The following is a 16,807-nucleotide window of genomic DNA, read 5'->3' as shown; positions in this document are numbered from 1 at the left end:
CCTTAATGAATACAAGCAGGGGGTCATGTTGACCATTATAAGCAAAATTCTCAATTAATGCTTCAAACAGAAGTCCTTATGTAAATTAAATGAACCTACCAAACCAAACAAACATGAAGCAGAAAGGGGCACCCAAATGGAACAGTTTCTCAAAAAGGTGATTTTAGCAACTACGATATTTTATGAATCCCAAACCCATAACACAGACTCCTTGGAAGGGGAACTAATAGGTCCAACACAAAACCAAACAAACTAAAAAGTAGTAACTGAGACAAAATAGAAGTACAAAACACAGAGCCTCCTAATATACAACAGCAATGCTGCAAACTAAAGGGACATAAGATCAGAATGACAGAAAATAATTAAAGCCGATTTAATTAAGTGCATACGACTGCACTTCAGATTTGAATGATAATGCGGTATCCCTACATCGAATCAGTAACGCAGCTCAGCAGAAATGACACGGTTAACCGCCCCGCTGAGGGACGCGCAGGCGGCGGCTGCCGGGGCAGCGAGCGGCCCGGCCCGGCCCAGCCCCCTCTGCCGGGACGATGCTGCCACCTCTCGGCTCCCACCCCTAAACGCACAGCCCTGACTTCCGTTTGAACATAAACGAATTTCAAACCATCCTCAACCGAAAAAGTGTAAACTGCTTCAAACATTAGCATATCCTGATTATTATTTTTTATTCTACTTCGCAACTGTAAAACATTTGGATAGAAAGAAAGCGGAAGGGGATGTCTGAACTTGCTCATGTCACCCAGCCCTGGGCAGACACAACGCTGTATCATTGCCAAAAAAAAAAAAAAAAAAAAAAAAAAAAAAGAAAGAGGCATAAATGAAAAGCACAGACAAACTAAGGTAGCAGCAGATATACTCCAAGGATAGGATGGCACTCTGGGAGAGATAAAAACCATCTACATCCATTTTGACTTCTTTGCCCGGTGACAGGACCTGTTTTTACAGCTGGGAGACAGAAACACTTAACACGCTTACATGAACATAGTCCAAGTTGGCCATGAAGAAAGAAATAGAAATTACACTCAGCTCTGTTAGGCACGGAAAAAAGAGAAATAAGTACTTTATTTGCTCCCATCAATGAGGAAAAACACACAAACCAATTTGTGTCTGTTATCTGTGTAGTGTATTTCTACTGTCTCCAGCCAGCCTCCATAATCACATGGCAGTCTCGTCTCTTAAAATACCCTCAGGCCTGAGAGAAGGATAACGATATAGGTTAATGCTCTGTATTTGGAGACACATCATAGTTCAAGATTAGTTGTGCTACGTTCAAAATTCTTATCAGCAACAGGCCAGAAACTAAGTCACTCAGGCTTGCCTTGCCTCTGTAGTAATATAAAGCAACAGCAGCTCACACATGCACAGGCAGACACACCACAACTGTCAAAAAAGCATTCCCAAAATGCATTAAAAGCATCTTAATGCGAAGTTGCACAGCAAAGACCATCTCAAGTTTAGAGAACTTTGTCCTAACCAGCAATTTCTCAAAAACAAGGAACTCACAGCTAAGCTTCATCTTTCCTAGCAAATGAAACTGTAGACAAATTACGGCAAAAACCTGCACTAAACATCAACCCTCCTCCGCTGTTCCCAGTCACCTAGGGTAATGGCCAAGTCTTTTTCAGGTGTTCCTACAAATGGTCGGATCAAAAGATGATCTCGCTCCTACCTCTGAGACTACATGGTCAAAAATCTCTTCAGGATATAAAAATTTGGTCTGTTCTCCCACTAGCTTTTATAAATCTTCTATAAATTGTTACTTATACCAAAGAACCACATGGAATTAATGTCTCAGTAGAGCACTCTACAAAGCTCTACATCACCCATACGTCTATGTTGAACTCACTTCATCACTGCTATTTATGCTTCATTTACTTATTACTTAACCACCTACTACAGGGACACACTCCAGATACGAGGATGCACGTTACCAGAGGTTGAAATTTACTTTTCATGGTCCAATGCTTTTCAAACTCATTCTTCTGGATTATACCAGTATTGCCAGAACCAACCACTTGAGCACGCAGCCAATTGCTCTGCCACTAGAATGAACCCTAAGCATGTATGCATGCTTAAATTTACCTACATAAGCTCTCTACAAGTGTCCCTGAAGACACTGTGCATGTAGGATTTATTTAGACTCTCAGGCCTGCTCCCAACTTTCAGTTGTCACTTCCATGACTGTGGAAAAAAGAAGAAATCAATTCAATTTAGATGAACTGTAAAATAGGTGATCTTAAGTGGGATAAAGAAAACTGTACACACTTGTCAGATCAAGCTCTAATGGCAGCAATACAGGAAGCTGTTATGAGGGGAAAAACACACACTAGCTCTTTCTAGTTCCCCTATAAACTGGGAAAACTCTTCCCAGTTTGAGTATTAGAGTAGTTCTATCTTGTAACCGAGACAACATCCTCAAAGCCAGATACCCCACTTAACAGCAAGTTGCCTAACAGGAGTAAGAAGTTGATGCTGAGGAAGCTGAAGTAGGAAAAACTCACCACAAAGAGGTAGCACAGTGCAAGACACATGACAAGTCAGAGGTGGTAAGTAACAGAACTCTAGCCACACACATGCTAGGAAGTTTTACAGGGAACACAAGAGCAGTAATAGAGTAATACACAGCTGCTAAAACAACAATTATACATTAGTTTACAGGGACCTGGGGAACATGCGCTGCTGCAGATAAGTCACAGCATGTTGTATCAACTCTACACTGCAAGAAAGCACCCCAACAATATCCAGACCCATCATCCCACTCATTGCTTTATTGGACACTTCAGGCTGAACTAGGAATATCTGTGCTCCTCCCAAAGAACTCTGAAATCTTTATCATCTACATTCATGCAATCCCATCTGTTCCATCCTATGAACATCTCCTTTCATTTTTCTTCTATGTCCCTTTTCATCCTCTCTCCTCATCCTCTTAACCTTCTCACCACAAGAGTTTCAGATTCTAAGCAGATGACAAGAGAACTTATAGCTCCTTGGAAGATGGTGCTTGATATGCCCAACTCTAACAATTATTTCAGCAGCAGTGAAAGGAGAATAAATGTTAAAAAACAAACAAACAAACACCACACCACGTCCAAGTATTCACATACTAGCTGTGCGTGACAGAGCAGAGTTTTCAGGCCAGAGCACCAGAACCAAAACACAAAGCAAACTTGTGACAAGAAGCAAGGCCGACCTTATGCAAGCAGGAGACCATATCACTGGAACTATTAAGACAATTATCTCACTTTAACAACAGGTACAGAAATAAGTTACTTCACTGCCTCTCTCAGTATCAACTACCAAAAGCTTTTATGTCCAGATTATCAGCCAGCTTGAATCTGAAAAAAAGAAAAAGCTGATGAAGGCGTAGTCATGCAGGTTATCAAACAATGCAAAAATCATACAGGATTCTGACTCTACAAATTATAGACAACGGGGAAATTCTTCAGCAAGGGTACAAAACACCACAGGATTTCCACCTTGGTTCGCTTTTGTCCATTGCCCAGCTGCTTCACAGAGAATGACAGTTTCATGACTGCAGTGCTGTCACACAAAACAGAAACATCTCTCATCACCAGAAAAGCAGTTTGGTTTATTTTGTGATATCTCCCCCCCAAAAAATAGGGTTGTAAAGTATCTTTTTCTCTAAAATGGCACTGCAATCACAATCATTTGAAAAGTCAAATCTAAAAGCAAAGCCTAAGCTTGAATTCTCTGATTGGTAAGACTAAATATCAAGCACTTTAGGAGCAGGTAATAAAGATTTGTCTTTTAAGCTTAAAAAAAGAATACTAAAAATATCTCACAATGAGGATGGTTCATAGCACCCCAAGATTACACAGCAATCACTACTGTTTGTTTTACATGACACTTAGGAAGCAACAGAGAAGTATTATCAGCAGGGTGGAGAGAGAAAAATGGAAAGACCAACTGCTAATTCTGAGCAACTAAAAGCATACACCACAAACTAGCAGAAACTTTAGTTAAAATACTTCATCAACCACTACGCAGGTTGCAGAGTTAATTTTATGTTAATAGATGTATACAATACAATAACCTGTTCAAGAGTTCTCTACTTGAGGACAACAAAATAAATCAAAATCTAGAATTATTAAAGTTTTATTGTGCTGTAGAAAAGTACTTTTAAAACAACACTTAAAGTACCAGATTCTGAATTGTGATTCGGGACCCAAGAGTCAATACCTATACAATCTTAGTCATTTTCTTTATTTTCCACTTGGATGAAGAAAACAGACGCTTCACCACATTTTGCTGTATCTGCATGGGAACGGACAAAGTCTAAGGAAGCACGGTTTAAGCAACACAGCAAACACGAGGCAATGCCTTTGAACACTGAAGCCTGTATTAGTTTGTAGCACTTCACCTGCTTTTTCAACAGCAGACTAAGCGTGTTTCCTTCTACATCTGTCTCCTTTTCAACATGAGGTCTTAGGTAGATCCGAGCATTTGTTCTTCCTTGTCTTTTTTCCTTCTTCTAATCAAATTTACTGTTTCTGCAAATGGACAGTCTTAAGGACACCTCAGCTATATCCACTGGTAAACAAAACTGGCAAGTGTTTAGAAAATTAACAAGTAGAAGAGGTAATAAAACCCAGATATTTTCTCTAACAGTATTTCAAAATATTATTTGAGATTTGCTTTAGAGAAATACGTAGGTTCTCTGCACAGCGAATTTCAGAGTTTTAAGATGTATAATATGGACTACAAAAATTCAGCTTCAATAGAAATTGACAAATCTCACCAACAAATACCATAATCACAGTAATGGAATGAGCTCTTCAAGAACTACAGGGCGGAACCCATGAAAAATACAGCATCTTTCCATACAAATTTGCAGACTAATTGGGCAAGATAGTAAAAAAGATGCCTGAACAAAGACTAGTCTAAAACTGATCAAGTAAAGTTGAACGTCTTAATACAACTGGATTCTATGTGCTAAACCAAGGCCAATCCCACTGAGTTAGCAACAAAGCAATTCCACCCCTTTTTGCTTCTCGAATCCAATACTACAAGAGGAAGAAGGTTCCATGCTAGAATTTATTTCTAATAAAAAAAAAAAAAAAAAGAAAAGAAAAAAAAAAGTAGTGCAGATAAGCTGTTACTGGTTTAGTTTTGCTGAATGTTTGTTAATACTAGTTTTTGCTTCCTCTTCATAAAAGGAAGAGTTACTGTTCATTCTTCTGGTATTTGTAAGTCATTAGTAGTATCTTCCCCCCCAGCATGTTTTACAATGACAGAGGAGGGAATGCTTTGCTCCTGAACAGCCTCAAGCCAAAAGCAATTATCACAAAAAAACAAGCATACCTAAGTGCTTGATCCATCAAAATGCATTCAAGAAGGCTGGGCCAAAACCCATTCATTCCACAGAACCAGAAACCTACAGATGCCAATGAATGCTAGTACTACTACCTGCTTCTGAAGTCAATTCCTTCTATGTCTGACTATACATACTCGGTTCCATTTTTCAGAAAGAAGGTGCTGTTAAGTGGCACACTAACTGAATTCCCTTCCCAAACATCTGGCTCACAGTATTTTCAGAGCTCATAGCTCACCCACTCCCTATTTTTCACAGTAGGAATTACTTGTTTGTACCATGAGAGTTTCTTCCTTCAGGGTGTATCTCAGAGGGAGCACTCTAGTAGGTCTGCAGGCATATCTAAACTGTACGGCGTCACGCTACCAAGAAACCAAAACCAGCTTTAGAACCAGTAAAGCCTCCATCAGCTATATTGTTTTCAGAACATGAACAAGGACCGTGGTACAGCCCTATGCTGATAGCAGCTGGGACACACATTTCTGTGTAGCTCAGACTAACAAAGGAGCTTTGTGTTCTCACAGGATAGCATGCAAGATTTGTTCAGAATACTGTCTCCATCTTCACATTCTAAAAGGACATACACAAATAGGTTCAGCTCTTCTGCTGGTTTCCCTTTGCCTTTTTTTAAGCTGATGCAGTTCCTGATTTTTAATGAACATTGCTGTTATTGCAGTATCTGTATATTGCCCATTCATACTGTGCTGCCTCCCCAGACAGAAGTAGTCTTTGCTGTGAAAAACTGGAGCACAGCCCTCAGTTTTCACCCTTGGATAAAGCCACTGTAAGCAACAAAGGATACTTGTACAGAAAGAACATTTTCAAAACAAATGAAATGCGGGGGGCAGGGGTGGGGGGGAGGAGAGGAGAAAGACTTCTGCATCACCTGAACGCAGTTCAAATCAAGAACAGGGAAGAATCCATGCAATAAACAGGGATAAGGAATAGTATTGGAATAAGATTCTTGAAACAAGTCATAAAGAATTATTTCTATAATCATAAGTCATCATTATATTCATGTTCAGTTTCAGCTAAGTCAACTTATACGGCAGGTTGCATTGTTACAACTTCTAGTTAACAATAAAAGTCTGTCTGATGCTGCTTTTCTTCCTTCTAATTTTTTTAAACTTGCAATTAGATAGAAGACACTAGAAACAGTGCTTGACCATTTCCCTTATAATGGAGCAAGAACTGCAAGTAAAAGTCACATTTTAGCTCCTAGAACTAGAACCTTGTTCCAGCATCTCTTCAATAAGTGTTGTTGACTCAGAAGCTTAGGAACATGTATGAAACCTGCTAACTCAAACACTTTAATAGCTGTCAAAGATGCTGTGACAACAGATAATCGTTCACCTTAGTGAATATTTCTGTATTTTCCTCAAGTTTATAACAGTTTTACATTAAACTAACAAATTCTAGCAACAGAAAGAGGCACTGACTTATAAACCAGCTCTTGCAAAACGTTTTTTATTATTTTTTGCACAGTGTAAACACTACTAAGTTTAATTTCAAGAAATGTTTGAAATTTGGATTATGCTACGCAACACTTACTGAGTAACTGCTTTGCTGTATAGGACAAAAAGAGATTAAGTCCCTTCTTGAAATTCTATCTGAACTTCCTGGATGACTGACTTTAAAAAAAAGAAAATAACATGCTTCCTTAAAAAGGGATTGATGAGAGAGACTCAAGAAGAGTTGGGAAGCTTTCTATATTGGCATTTCCTCTACAGAAAGATGAACAGCATGAGCAATAAGTTATGCACCAAATGCTAAAGATCTTAACTGCCACTTTACCAACAGCAAGACTCTGTTGTCTTTTGTCTCCCTGCACACCTTTGACAAGTGAGTGACTCCATTTTCCCTGCACCTTCCTCCTAGGTACCGCTGTCTGCAACTAGGATCTTCCATATGCCTTCTCTTCTTAAGGCTGAAGAAACCCTCCTCATACATCATGTGCTCGCTAACTATCTCAGTGTCCCCCCACTACAGCAATCTCTCTCTTTTCCTGGGGAGCCCAAAGCTGGGCCCAGGTTGGATCACTGGACACAGCAGTACAAACATTGTCTCACAAGTACCACACAGAGCCAAAGGATCACTTTTGCCGATCTGCTGGCTACGCTCTTGCTAACACAGCCCAGGATGCAATTTGCATTTTTCGCTACAAGAACACATTGCTGATTCATGTTCAACTTCGTGTCTACCTCCAACCCAAAATAATTTTCTGCAAAGCTGCTTTTTAGTCAGTCGGCCCACTCCCACCTTTACCACTAGCTGGGGTTACACCAACTGTAGGATTTTGCATTTGCCTTTGCTAAATGTCATATGGTTTCCCTTTTTCTAGTCTCTTAAGGTCCCTCTGAACCACAGCACTGGTTTCCAGCCTACCAACCACTTCCCCCAGTTCAGCACAGTCTGCAAACTTGCTGAAGGTACATTACATCCTGTCTTCTAAGTCCATGAAAGACATTAAAGACATGCATGCTCTAGTGGCAGAGATTGTAGGTTGTTCAGTTGGACTCAATGATCTCAAAGGTCCTTTCCAACCATGAAGATTCTATGATTCTATGATTAAATGGATCAGTCCCAGTGTGAAACCCTGAGAAACATTATCAGTAATTCAAGCAGTAATAGAGCACTTTCATACGCACTTGTCGCTAGAAGCATCACTATACTGGGCAAAAAGGCAATTGCCCTCTTCACCACCTCATATTCTCATACACAGCTACCATACTTGCAATACTTGCACTCAGTTCCAGCTTCATTAACAGCCTATAAAGGAGAACATTCAACAAATGGATTTGTAAAAATTTACTTTAGCCAGAATTTGTAGCCAATATTTTTGTTCTGTTGAACAAAAATGAAATTTCTAGAGGTCCTTACATATATCAGCTTACAAAGTTACCTAATTTCACAAAAAAAGAAACCACACTCGGTAATTTCTGCCTACCATCTCAGCATTGGGGGTTTGTTTATTTGATTGATTTAATATATATATTTATACAAATATACAAATAAATTAAATCAAGACATCAATTAATAATGACCAGAAACTAGCAATTTCATATACAGTTACCAAAATTACTCTGCAGGTATTTCTGCCCCAGCTACTGCAACTTTTATACAGTTTTTAGTCCTCAGTTTCAGATTCTAGATGTAGATTTACTTCTATTCTAAAGTTATGAACACTTTTTAGAAAGAGAAGCGTCCTGGTTTCAACTGGGATAGAGTTAATTTTCTTCTTAGTAGCTGCTGTGTTCTGGATTTAGTATGAGAATAATGCTGATAACATACATTGTTTTAGTTGTTGCCAAGTAATGCTTATGTTAAGCCAAGGACTTTTTCAGTCTCCCATAGAAGCTGAGGGGGAGCACAGACAGGAGAAGCTGGCCAAAGGAATAATCCACACCATAGATGTCATGCTCAGTATATAAATGGTGGCTGGCCAGGGGGCAGGAATCTGCAATCACTGCCTAGGAAGGGCTGGGCAATTGATTATTAGGTGGTGAGAGCAATTGTATTACATCACTTTATTTTGCATATTATTTTTTTTTAACCGCTTTTTTTTTTCCCCTCTTCCATTACTGTTCTATTAAACTGCTTTTATCTCAACCCAAGAGGGTTTTTTTAATCCTTCCTTTTTCTCCCTCTTCTCCCTACCCTACCAGAGGAATGGGGGGGATGAATGAACAGCTGCATGGTCCTAGTTGCCAGATGGAGTTAAATCATGGCAAGAAGGTATCAAAAATTTTAGGTAGTTCCTTCATTTGCTGCATTCCGTCTTTCCTACGTTTCTCCCAATAAAATTCCAAAAGCACAGAACAGCCATCCAAACCTTGACCAGCAAGATGTAGCTTCTGGCTACTATGCATGAGAGAAATTAAGGTAAAGAGACATTAAATTTAAGAAAGCCATAACAAAGCAAAACTCAGAACTCACTTGTAGAATGACACAAACAGCTGTCACAAATAAGGTTCTGTAGACCATCACTCCACTTGTCTGCTAAAAGAGCTTACCTACTCCAAAGTTGAACTTCTAATTAAAGAATCACCTGGGTTCCCTAAAATAGTTCAGCACTTGAAAAATTCAGTACCTAGCTTCCACTTAAAAAAATACAGAAAAATCAACTGCAAAGGAGGAAAATGAGATGTAACTGGTTAACAGTATCATCAGATGTTCAAGAAAAGAAACAAGCATTTTGTAAAATCAGGAATAAAATATTTCTAGCAAAATGGCTCAGGAAAGACAGCTTTGCAGTCTTTCAGTACAAGCAGGATGCAAGTTTAAATGCAAGACAGACCAAAACTTGAATTAATGAATAAAATTTAAATTTTTCACTAGTCATAGTCAAAACACAAAAGTATTCAAATAATTCTCCATTGAAATATGACATCAATGTATGTTTTCAGCTTTCTACAGCTTTTCTTTCAACACGTTTTGCATTAAGGAGATTAAACGCGGCCAGCGCAACCACAGGTTCAGGTATATTGTTTAGGGTTGGGGAGTAGGGAGGGGTGGAACAAGATGACAGGGAGTATTTTAAAGTACTTGAAGAAAAGGAGAAATAGTATTTTCAGCTTTTTCAAGTGTACAAAATACAATCCTGTACCATCCCACCTCCATCAACACTGATCGTCCCTCCCAAAACAAAGGATCGTTCCCTTTTAGTTCAACTCTGCTGCACCGGTAAACACACAAACGTCACTAAGCAACACCATACATCCTTCCTCTCTCTCACTTGGGTTCCACCACTTGCAATCAGAAAACCAGCTAGATTCTGGCCAAGAATTAAAATCTTTCCCTTCTGCTCTTATGAAAACTTTTCAATTAACTTTAGCAAGCAAAGCACCCACAAAAGGCACTGTATGACACCTATTAGATAGCTGCCCTGTCAGGAAAACCTAGCCATTCTCAAAGCACTCCTCTTGTAATCGTTCTGCTTAATCCCAGGAAAACACTTTACCTCCTCACCTTCAAACTAGAAACAGATGAAAGGCGGATTTGAAAAAGTGTAATTAAGATTTAAAACATTTGATGACAGCTTGGCAGCTCTGAACATTCACCCAAAAAATCTGAATTATGTGACTTGTCTGATATTGTTACCTGTAATTTTGTACCCATATGCAGCCAGTTGTCCAGCCATATATTCGCCATCAGAATTATTGTGAGAACATCCCCATGTACGAATCCAGATTTTCTGAGCACCAGGAATAATGCTGTTAAGTAAACAATGAATGAAAAAGGCAAGTTAAAAGATGAACAAGCTTCCTCTTTAAGGCCATTGAACAGATTCAATTAATTGTAATTCTCCAAATATAAAACAAGCAACACAAACAGTAACAACTCCAAAACAGCTGGGGAAGAACATCATGGTTATGTGATTTTAGTGTAGTGGGTATTAGGTCTGGTTGGCATGGAGTTAACTTTCTCCACAGAAACCTGCACGATGCTGTGTTTTGTATTTGCGACTATAACAGTGTTGATAACACACCTTTGTTACAGCTATGGCTGAACAGTGCTTGCACAGCACCAAAACCTTCTGTTTCCCACTATGCTCTACACTGCCACAAGTAGGCTGGGGGTGGACAACAGGTTGGGAGGGAACAGAGCCAGGATAGTTGACCCAAATCGACCACGGGGATAATCCATACCAGATGGCATCATGCTCAGCAATAAAAACTGGGGGTTTGGTCCTTCCAAAGCAGCCATTGTTCTGAGACTGGGTTGAGCATCAGTCTGCTCATGGGAGGTGGTAAGTGATTGCTTTTGCATCCTTTGGGTTTTTCCCCTCCTCTTTCCTTCACTTAAACTGTCTTTATCCGAACCCACAAGTTTTCTTACTTTTGCTCTTCCAATTCTCTCCCGCAACCTACTTGGAGGAGGGTTGAGCAAGTGGCCGGGTGGCTGCTCAGTTGTTGGCCATGGCCAGTCCACCACAAGTGGCAAGAAAAGAGTTTTAGAATGAAGAAGGAACTGTAGGATAACGGTGGATAATGGAGAAGAGTGGTAGGCTAAGAGGAGATTTGCTACACAGAGGTTCACAAACTTCAGTATACAAACTAACTTTCTGAAAATTGTATCATTAACAAATGACCTCCAAGTGACTGCACTGAAATTAGGCCACCAGCAAACAGAGCTAAACTGCAACCTTTTGATATTATTACACCCCTTCATTGTAGTTCCCTCCATATAAGTCTTTATTAATCCTTAACTTAAGCCTGCCACCAGCCACATTAAAATCTGAAAGCTCATATTCCAACCTTTCTGGGCTATAGACGCAGCATGGGAGATACTGCACCATGGAGCTAGCACATACAATGGTTTAAGAACCAACAAAAAAATTCTGCAAGAAGGTCTCACTGAAACTCCGGGGATAATTGTGCCAATGAGCTAAAGCAAAGTACAAGAATGACACACATCCTAGAACACAATCCCTTGCCCGTCCATGTATTTTTTCTCCTCCCACACTTCTTTTTTTAAAAGATACTTCCCCTAGCTAGAAATAGAAATCTGTTAATGGAAGGTTAATGGTCATTAAGTAGACATGTGCAACACGTGTTGCATGGTTACAATGTATTTAGACTTCCTACTGTCTAAGCAACATACATTCAATGTGCTTTCTTGGGTCAAAACCACTAAAATACAGCTTGTATCTATCTTTATAGTACCTGAATACTCGGGAGAATGAAGTGCTAGTGTGACACCAAAACAAAATCCAGATCTCTGAACTGCAGTAGAAACTAGAATCAGTAACTGAGTTACCTATACTTTAATCAGTTTCACTGAAGGAGAAAATTCATTCTGTTCTTATGCTATATACATTCTGTAATTATTGCATACTATTTCCACTGAAATAAAACAGTAAGTTTAAAAGAAGTTTCACTATATCACTTGCAGGATGTACATACAAAAAGTACAGCCTTTGAAATCCCAAGTTCCAGAAACCAGGTGGAAAAACTGAAGCAAGGAAGACATACCCCTCGTGGAAGAGCATCGGGTCAGGGAATACTTCAGTAAACCAGACATATATAAGTCCCTGTGCCCTGATAACACATACCCACAAGAGAGATACAGACATACTGGAGGGAGTTCAAAGGGCATGTAGATTATTAAAAGACTAGAGCATCTCTTCTCATAAGAGGAGAGGCTGAGAGAGCTGTTCAGCCTGGGGAAGAGAAGGCTCAGGGGGATCTCATCAATGTGTATAAATACCTGAAGGGAGGGGGCAAAGAGGACAGAGCCAGGCTCTTTTCAGCAGTGCCCAGTGACAGGACCAGAGGCAATGGGCACAAAATAAAACAGTGGAGGTTCCTTCTGAACATCAGGAAACACATTTTCACTGTGTGGCCGGCACAGGTTACCCAGGGAGGAGAAATTAAAAAACTAGGCACAGTCCTGGCCAACTGGTTCTTGGTGGCCCTCCTTGAGCCGGGGTTTGGACAAGATGACCTCCAGACATCCCTTCCAACTTCAACCCTTTTTTGATTTTCAGGATTTCGTTTATATTTCTTGTTCCAGATGCCAAAATGCCTCTAGGACTGCATTTTGAAGAGCTCAGCTTCTGTGTAAGTAATTAAGGTGAAGCAGACAATTTTTCAAAAATGTTTTACACACAAAAGCTTACGTAACAGAAACCATTTTTCCAGTCTGATTACTCCATTAATCAATATCTCAGTCATAACTTATTTCTACAGCAAACGTGTCTAGGACAAGAAATTTGCTTAGGATTTATTACTCATTATCACTAAATTTTATAAACACTATTTTACTAATTTTTATCTTGTACTCAGATTTTACATTACGAGATAATAAGAACTTTGACCTTATTTTTAGAAGCTGACAGTGCACACAAGATATGAGAAAAGCAACAAGATAGGACTGATGGAAGAATTTACCTGTCACTTGGGGGATCATCATCTGTCTGAGTATTTTTTTGTGAATTGCGTTTTCGCACTTTTGGAAAAACATTCTTTCTTACAAACTGCCGATCATGTGGTTTCAAATCTTCTGCTGACACAATATCTTCAATATCTTCAAGCACTGAATCACAGGCAGCAGGCATCTTCAAGAAGCCTTAGAGAAGACTGGTATGAGCAAGCATTTGAATACAAAAGCAAGGCCTAGTATCTACTGCATATGTTCTCATAAAGTCAGATATATTTCTACATATACCTGCAACATATCATACATCTGAGGGATACTGAGCACAGAAAAACAATCAACTATCCAGAGATATTTCCTGATGCCCTCTTCCCCCAAGATCCCTCAAACACAGGCAGGGAGAAAGACACAAACGATAGTTTTGTGGTGTTTTTTTAATAATCTGTACCTTGTCATCTTCTAATTCAAAAACCCTGCAGCACCTCTGACGTGACATATCCAAGATCCAAGTGTTCTTAATCATGTCAGGCATCATAATGAGTTCATGTTATGTGATAGATATGCTTCCACTCACATCACAGGAGAAGAATGAAAGATACAGCATTCAAGTGCCTGCTTCAGAGGCTGTTCTAGCTCTTTTATTTGTGTGTTGAAAACAGGTGCACAGTAGTACAATATGTCTTCATAGTTCTTCTGAAAACAAATCAAACTATTCCTAGAATTCCTGATCCTACAGGCTTTTCATTTGAATTACTTCATTCATCAGACAGCAAAGTAAGAATTCCTGTCCTCAGGTACAAGATGTTAAACAACTGTACCTAGCTAACACAAAATAGCTAGAGTATCATCTGGCTTAAATAATATATTAGAAGATCATTAAAAGCTAATTATATTTTCCACAAGAAAGTAAATATATATCTCCCAGCAGATCTCAAGATTATTTGCTAAAGCAGCCTATAAAGCAAAAGGAATACCATTAATTACACACCTCACACCATGCTGCGTGTAATCCTTAATCAGAATAAAGTCTGATTTACCATTGGAAATTTGGGTTTATATATGTCTCAACAGTTTACTAAGGCAATCACATAAGGGCATTTCACAGAGTTTACAGGGAAAATACAAAATGTTCCTAACTCCCAGTGAAGAACAAAACAAACTAGGCTTTAATTTCTTTAAAACCAGATTTCAGGAACAGAAAATTCAGGCTACTGGCGTACAAAATACTTTCAGATGTTGCAGTTGAATTATTCAAGAACATAAGAAGTTAAACACCTGTGCATTTTCCCAGTATGAGTGCTTCAGTCAATCTTGCAAAATAGTCTTTGAAATAAAACTTAATATAACCTGAACAATTACACATCTGCATTTAACTTAAAAAGGAATACAAATGATGTCACAGAAAAGATGCACTTGACAAAAATGCTTAAGCATTTAGCATTCTTCTAGCTCAAAAATCCCAGGATCTATAAAAAAATGCAGCAGAGGATCAACAAAAATAAAAAGCTGTGAAAAGTCTAGCAATAAAAAATATTGGTAGGGAAGTTACATACCTTACAATACTTTATACCACTAACAGTATGTATAAATAGCTGAAGTTATCAACTCAATACAGGGAAGGAAAAAAAGGTTTTGACTTGTTTTTTCTCCCTTCCAGAAAAATATCTGACATAACGGAGCAACTGGCAAACCAAATAAGCTTAGTTTATTTCAGTGGCCCACAAAAGAAAGAATATAGCCAAATAAAGTTCATACCTTTTTAAGCTTGGTCTAAATCCTCTTGGATAATAATCCTGGGGAAAAAAGAAAAAAAAAGATATACCATGAACAAGCATAACTAAAAGACAGAAAACCATGAGTTCATGTTATTGTCCAACAAGCATTCATCTTTCATCTGCGGAAATCTGTTTCTTGCTCAGTTTGACCTCGTTAAGACTAGTTACACGTGCTGACTGGCTGACAGGGTGGAACAGTAGCCACACTTTCCCTGTCCTTCCCTAAGCAGAAGCATCTTTTTGTCCTTCTTTTACATTAGACTTTGACAAAAAAAGACTCTGTATTTAAATTATTTCAGTCTTCTCCTCCTCCAGATTTCTATCTTCAATTACGAGTTTAAAATTTTGAATGAAAAAAAGGAAAAAGACTGACTGACAAGGAGAATACAATTTCATAAGTTTAATTTCCTTCAAGAGTGTGATTAACAGTAAATTTTAGCTAAAGACAGGATTTTTATTATTATTATTATTACAAACACTTGTCAAGTCTTTTTTAGAACAGATTATTTGACATCTGCACTGGTTCCATATGCAAGCATGAAATCTCTTCTTCACAAGCAAATAAATATAGATTTCTGCAGTTACTCTGACAGATTGACTGAAATAAGAGGCGATAATAAAACTAGAAGCCAACGTGTTCTTATACTGTGAAGTTGTATCTACAGAATTTACATTTCTCTTTTAAAAAATGAATGTTAATAAATAAAAGCCCATAAAAGCGTTTTTAATGTCTTGACACAAACAGAACTTCCCTCGACCCTGGTCTATTTCGGTCATCCCTCCTTGATCTTCTTACATATACAAACAAAGTACTTCTTTCCACAGAGAAAACTTCCGTCCAGGTGGAAGCGGACTGCTCTTTCCTCCATTTACCAACAGGTGTCTCCGGTAAAGCCCCGGGCTTTTATCCCCAGGCTTGCACAGAGCAGAAGAAAATTCGCGTTAATATAAAATAAGACCGACCCACCGCGGCCCACTTCAGAGCTCCCAGGGCAACCTTTTTCCGTGCCCGCGGGCAAACGGCAACCGGGCCGCCGGCCTGCAGCAAGAAGGCCCCGGAGCCCGGCTGCGGCTCGGCCCCCTCGCCCACACCGGGCTCCCATCCCGCTGAGGGCACAGGGGTTGATGGCAATCCAGCCGCCAAAACCTCTGGAGGCTCCCGCCAGAGGGGCCATCCCCCTCCCCCGCCTTTAACGCTGAGCCCAGGGGAGGCCCCGCAGGGGACGGGAGCGTCGCGGAGGCGGGACACCGGCAGAGCCGAGCTGGGGAGAGGGAGATGACTCGGCCGTTACCACCACAACCAGCGGGAAAGGGGGAGGACGGCTCACCGGCAAGCCCCGTCACTCACCGCCACCTCTGCTGGGCTCCGCCATCACGCCCGCCTCGTCCCGCCCCAAGCCCCACCGCGCGCGCAACAGCGCCGCGACGGCGGCCGGCAGCGGCCAAACTCCTCTACGGGGCTCAGCGGCGCAGCCTCGCCAGAGCCGGGGCGGAGCGGAGCGGTGGCAGCGGGGCGGTCCGGACCTGACGGGCCCCGCCGCGAGAGCGCCGGGATGCTCCAGAGCCATGGCTGGCCCTCCCTCCTCCTCCTCCTCCTTTCGCCGGTGGACTGCCGTACGTGGGGGGAAGAGCAGAGCTGAGGCCTGTCCGGAGCTGGGGGCGGCGGCCGTTAGCGCCGTTGGAGCCCCTAACGGCTCCTCGCGCGCTAGGCCGTCCAGGCCCTCAGTGGGGAAGTGGGAGAGAAACGGGGAGCGGCGTCGCTTCCACCGCTTCGGGAAAAAAAAATGGGGCCTTCGTCCCC

The 16,807-nt window shown here is 40.5% G+C and overlaps 1 protein-coding gene across 11 annotated transcripts in view; it reads right to left on the bottom strand.

Moving 5' to 3' along the window:
* The window catches only part of CDKAL1 (CDK5 regulatory subunit associated protein 1 like 1), a 424,992-nt gene extending 408,524 nt beyond the window's left edge, over nt 1-16,468 (bottom strand). For 3 of the 11 annotated variants that reach the window (XM_054190488.1, XM_054190497.1, XM_054190500.1), the window contains exons 1-4: nt 16,355-16,468; nt 14,987-15,024; nt 13,246-13,423; nt 10,454-10,566 (exon numbers count right to left, since the gene is read on the bottom strand). In XM_054190488.1, coding sequence (XP_054046463.1) covers nt 10,454-10,566; nt 13,246-13,412 — 280 coding nt within the window. In that variant the 5' untranslated portion in view covers nt 13,413-13,423; nt 14,987-15,024; nt 16,355-16,468. Of the gene's footprint in view, nt 1-10,453; nt 10,567-13,245; nt 13,435-14,986; nt 15,027-15,754; nt 15,922-15,969; nt 15,990-16,334 lie in introns of those variants that run through there. The other 8 variants (XM_054190490.1, XM_054190494.1, XM_054190489.1 and 5 more) reach the window with 8 other exon arrangements.
* Between the last annotated feature and the right edge of the window lie 339 nt (nt 16,469-16,807).

This window comes from Rissa tridactyla, chromosome 2 (genome assembly GCF_028500815.1).
Source record: "Rissa tridactyla isolate bRisTri1 chromosome 2, bRisTri1.patW.cur.20221130, whole genome shotgun sequence".
NCBI classification, from domain to species: Eukaryota; Metazoa; Chordata; class Aves; order Charadriiformes; family Laridae; genus Rissa; species Rissa tridactyla.
The sequence above is the reverse complement of the archived record's forward strand: the minus strand, read 5'-3'. Positions and strand labels throughout refer to the sequence as shown.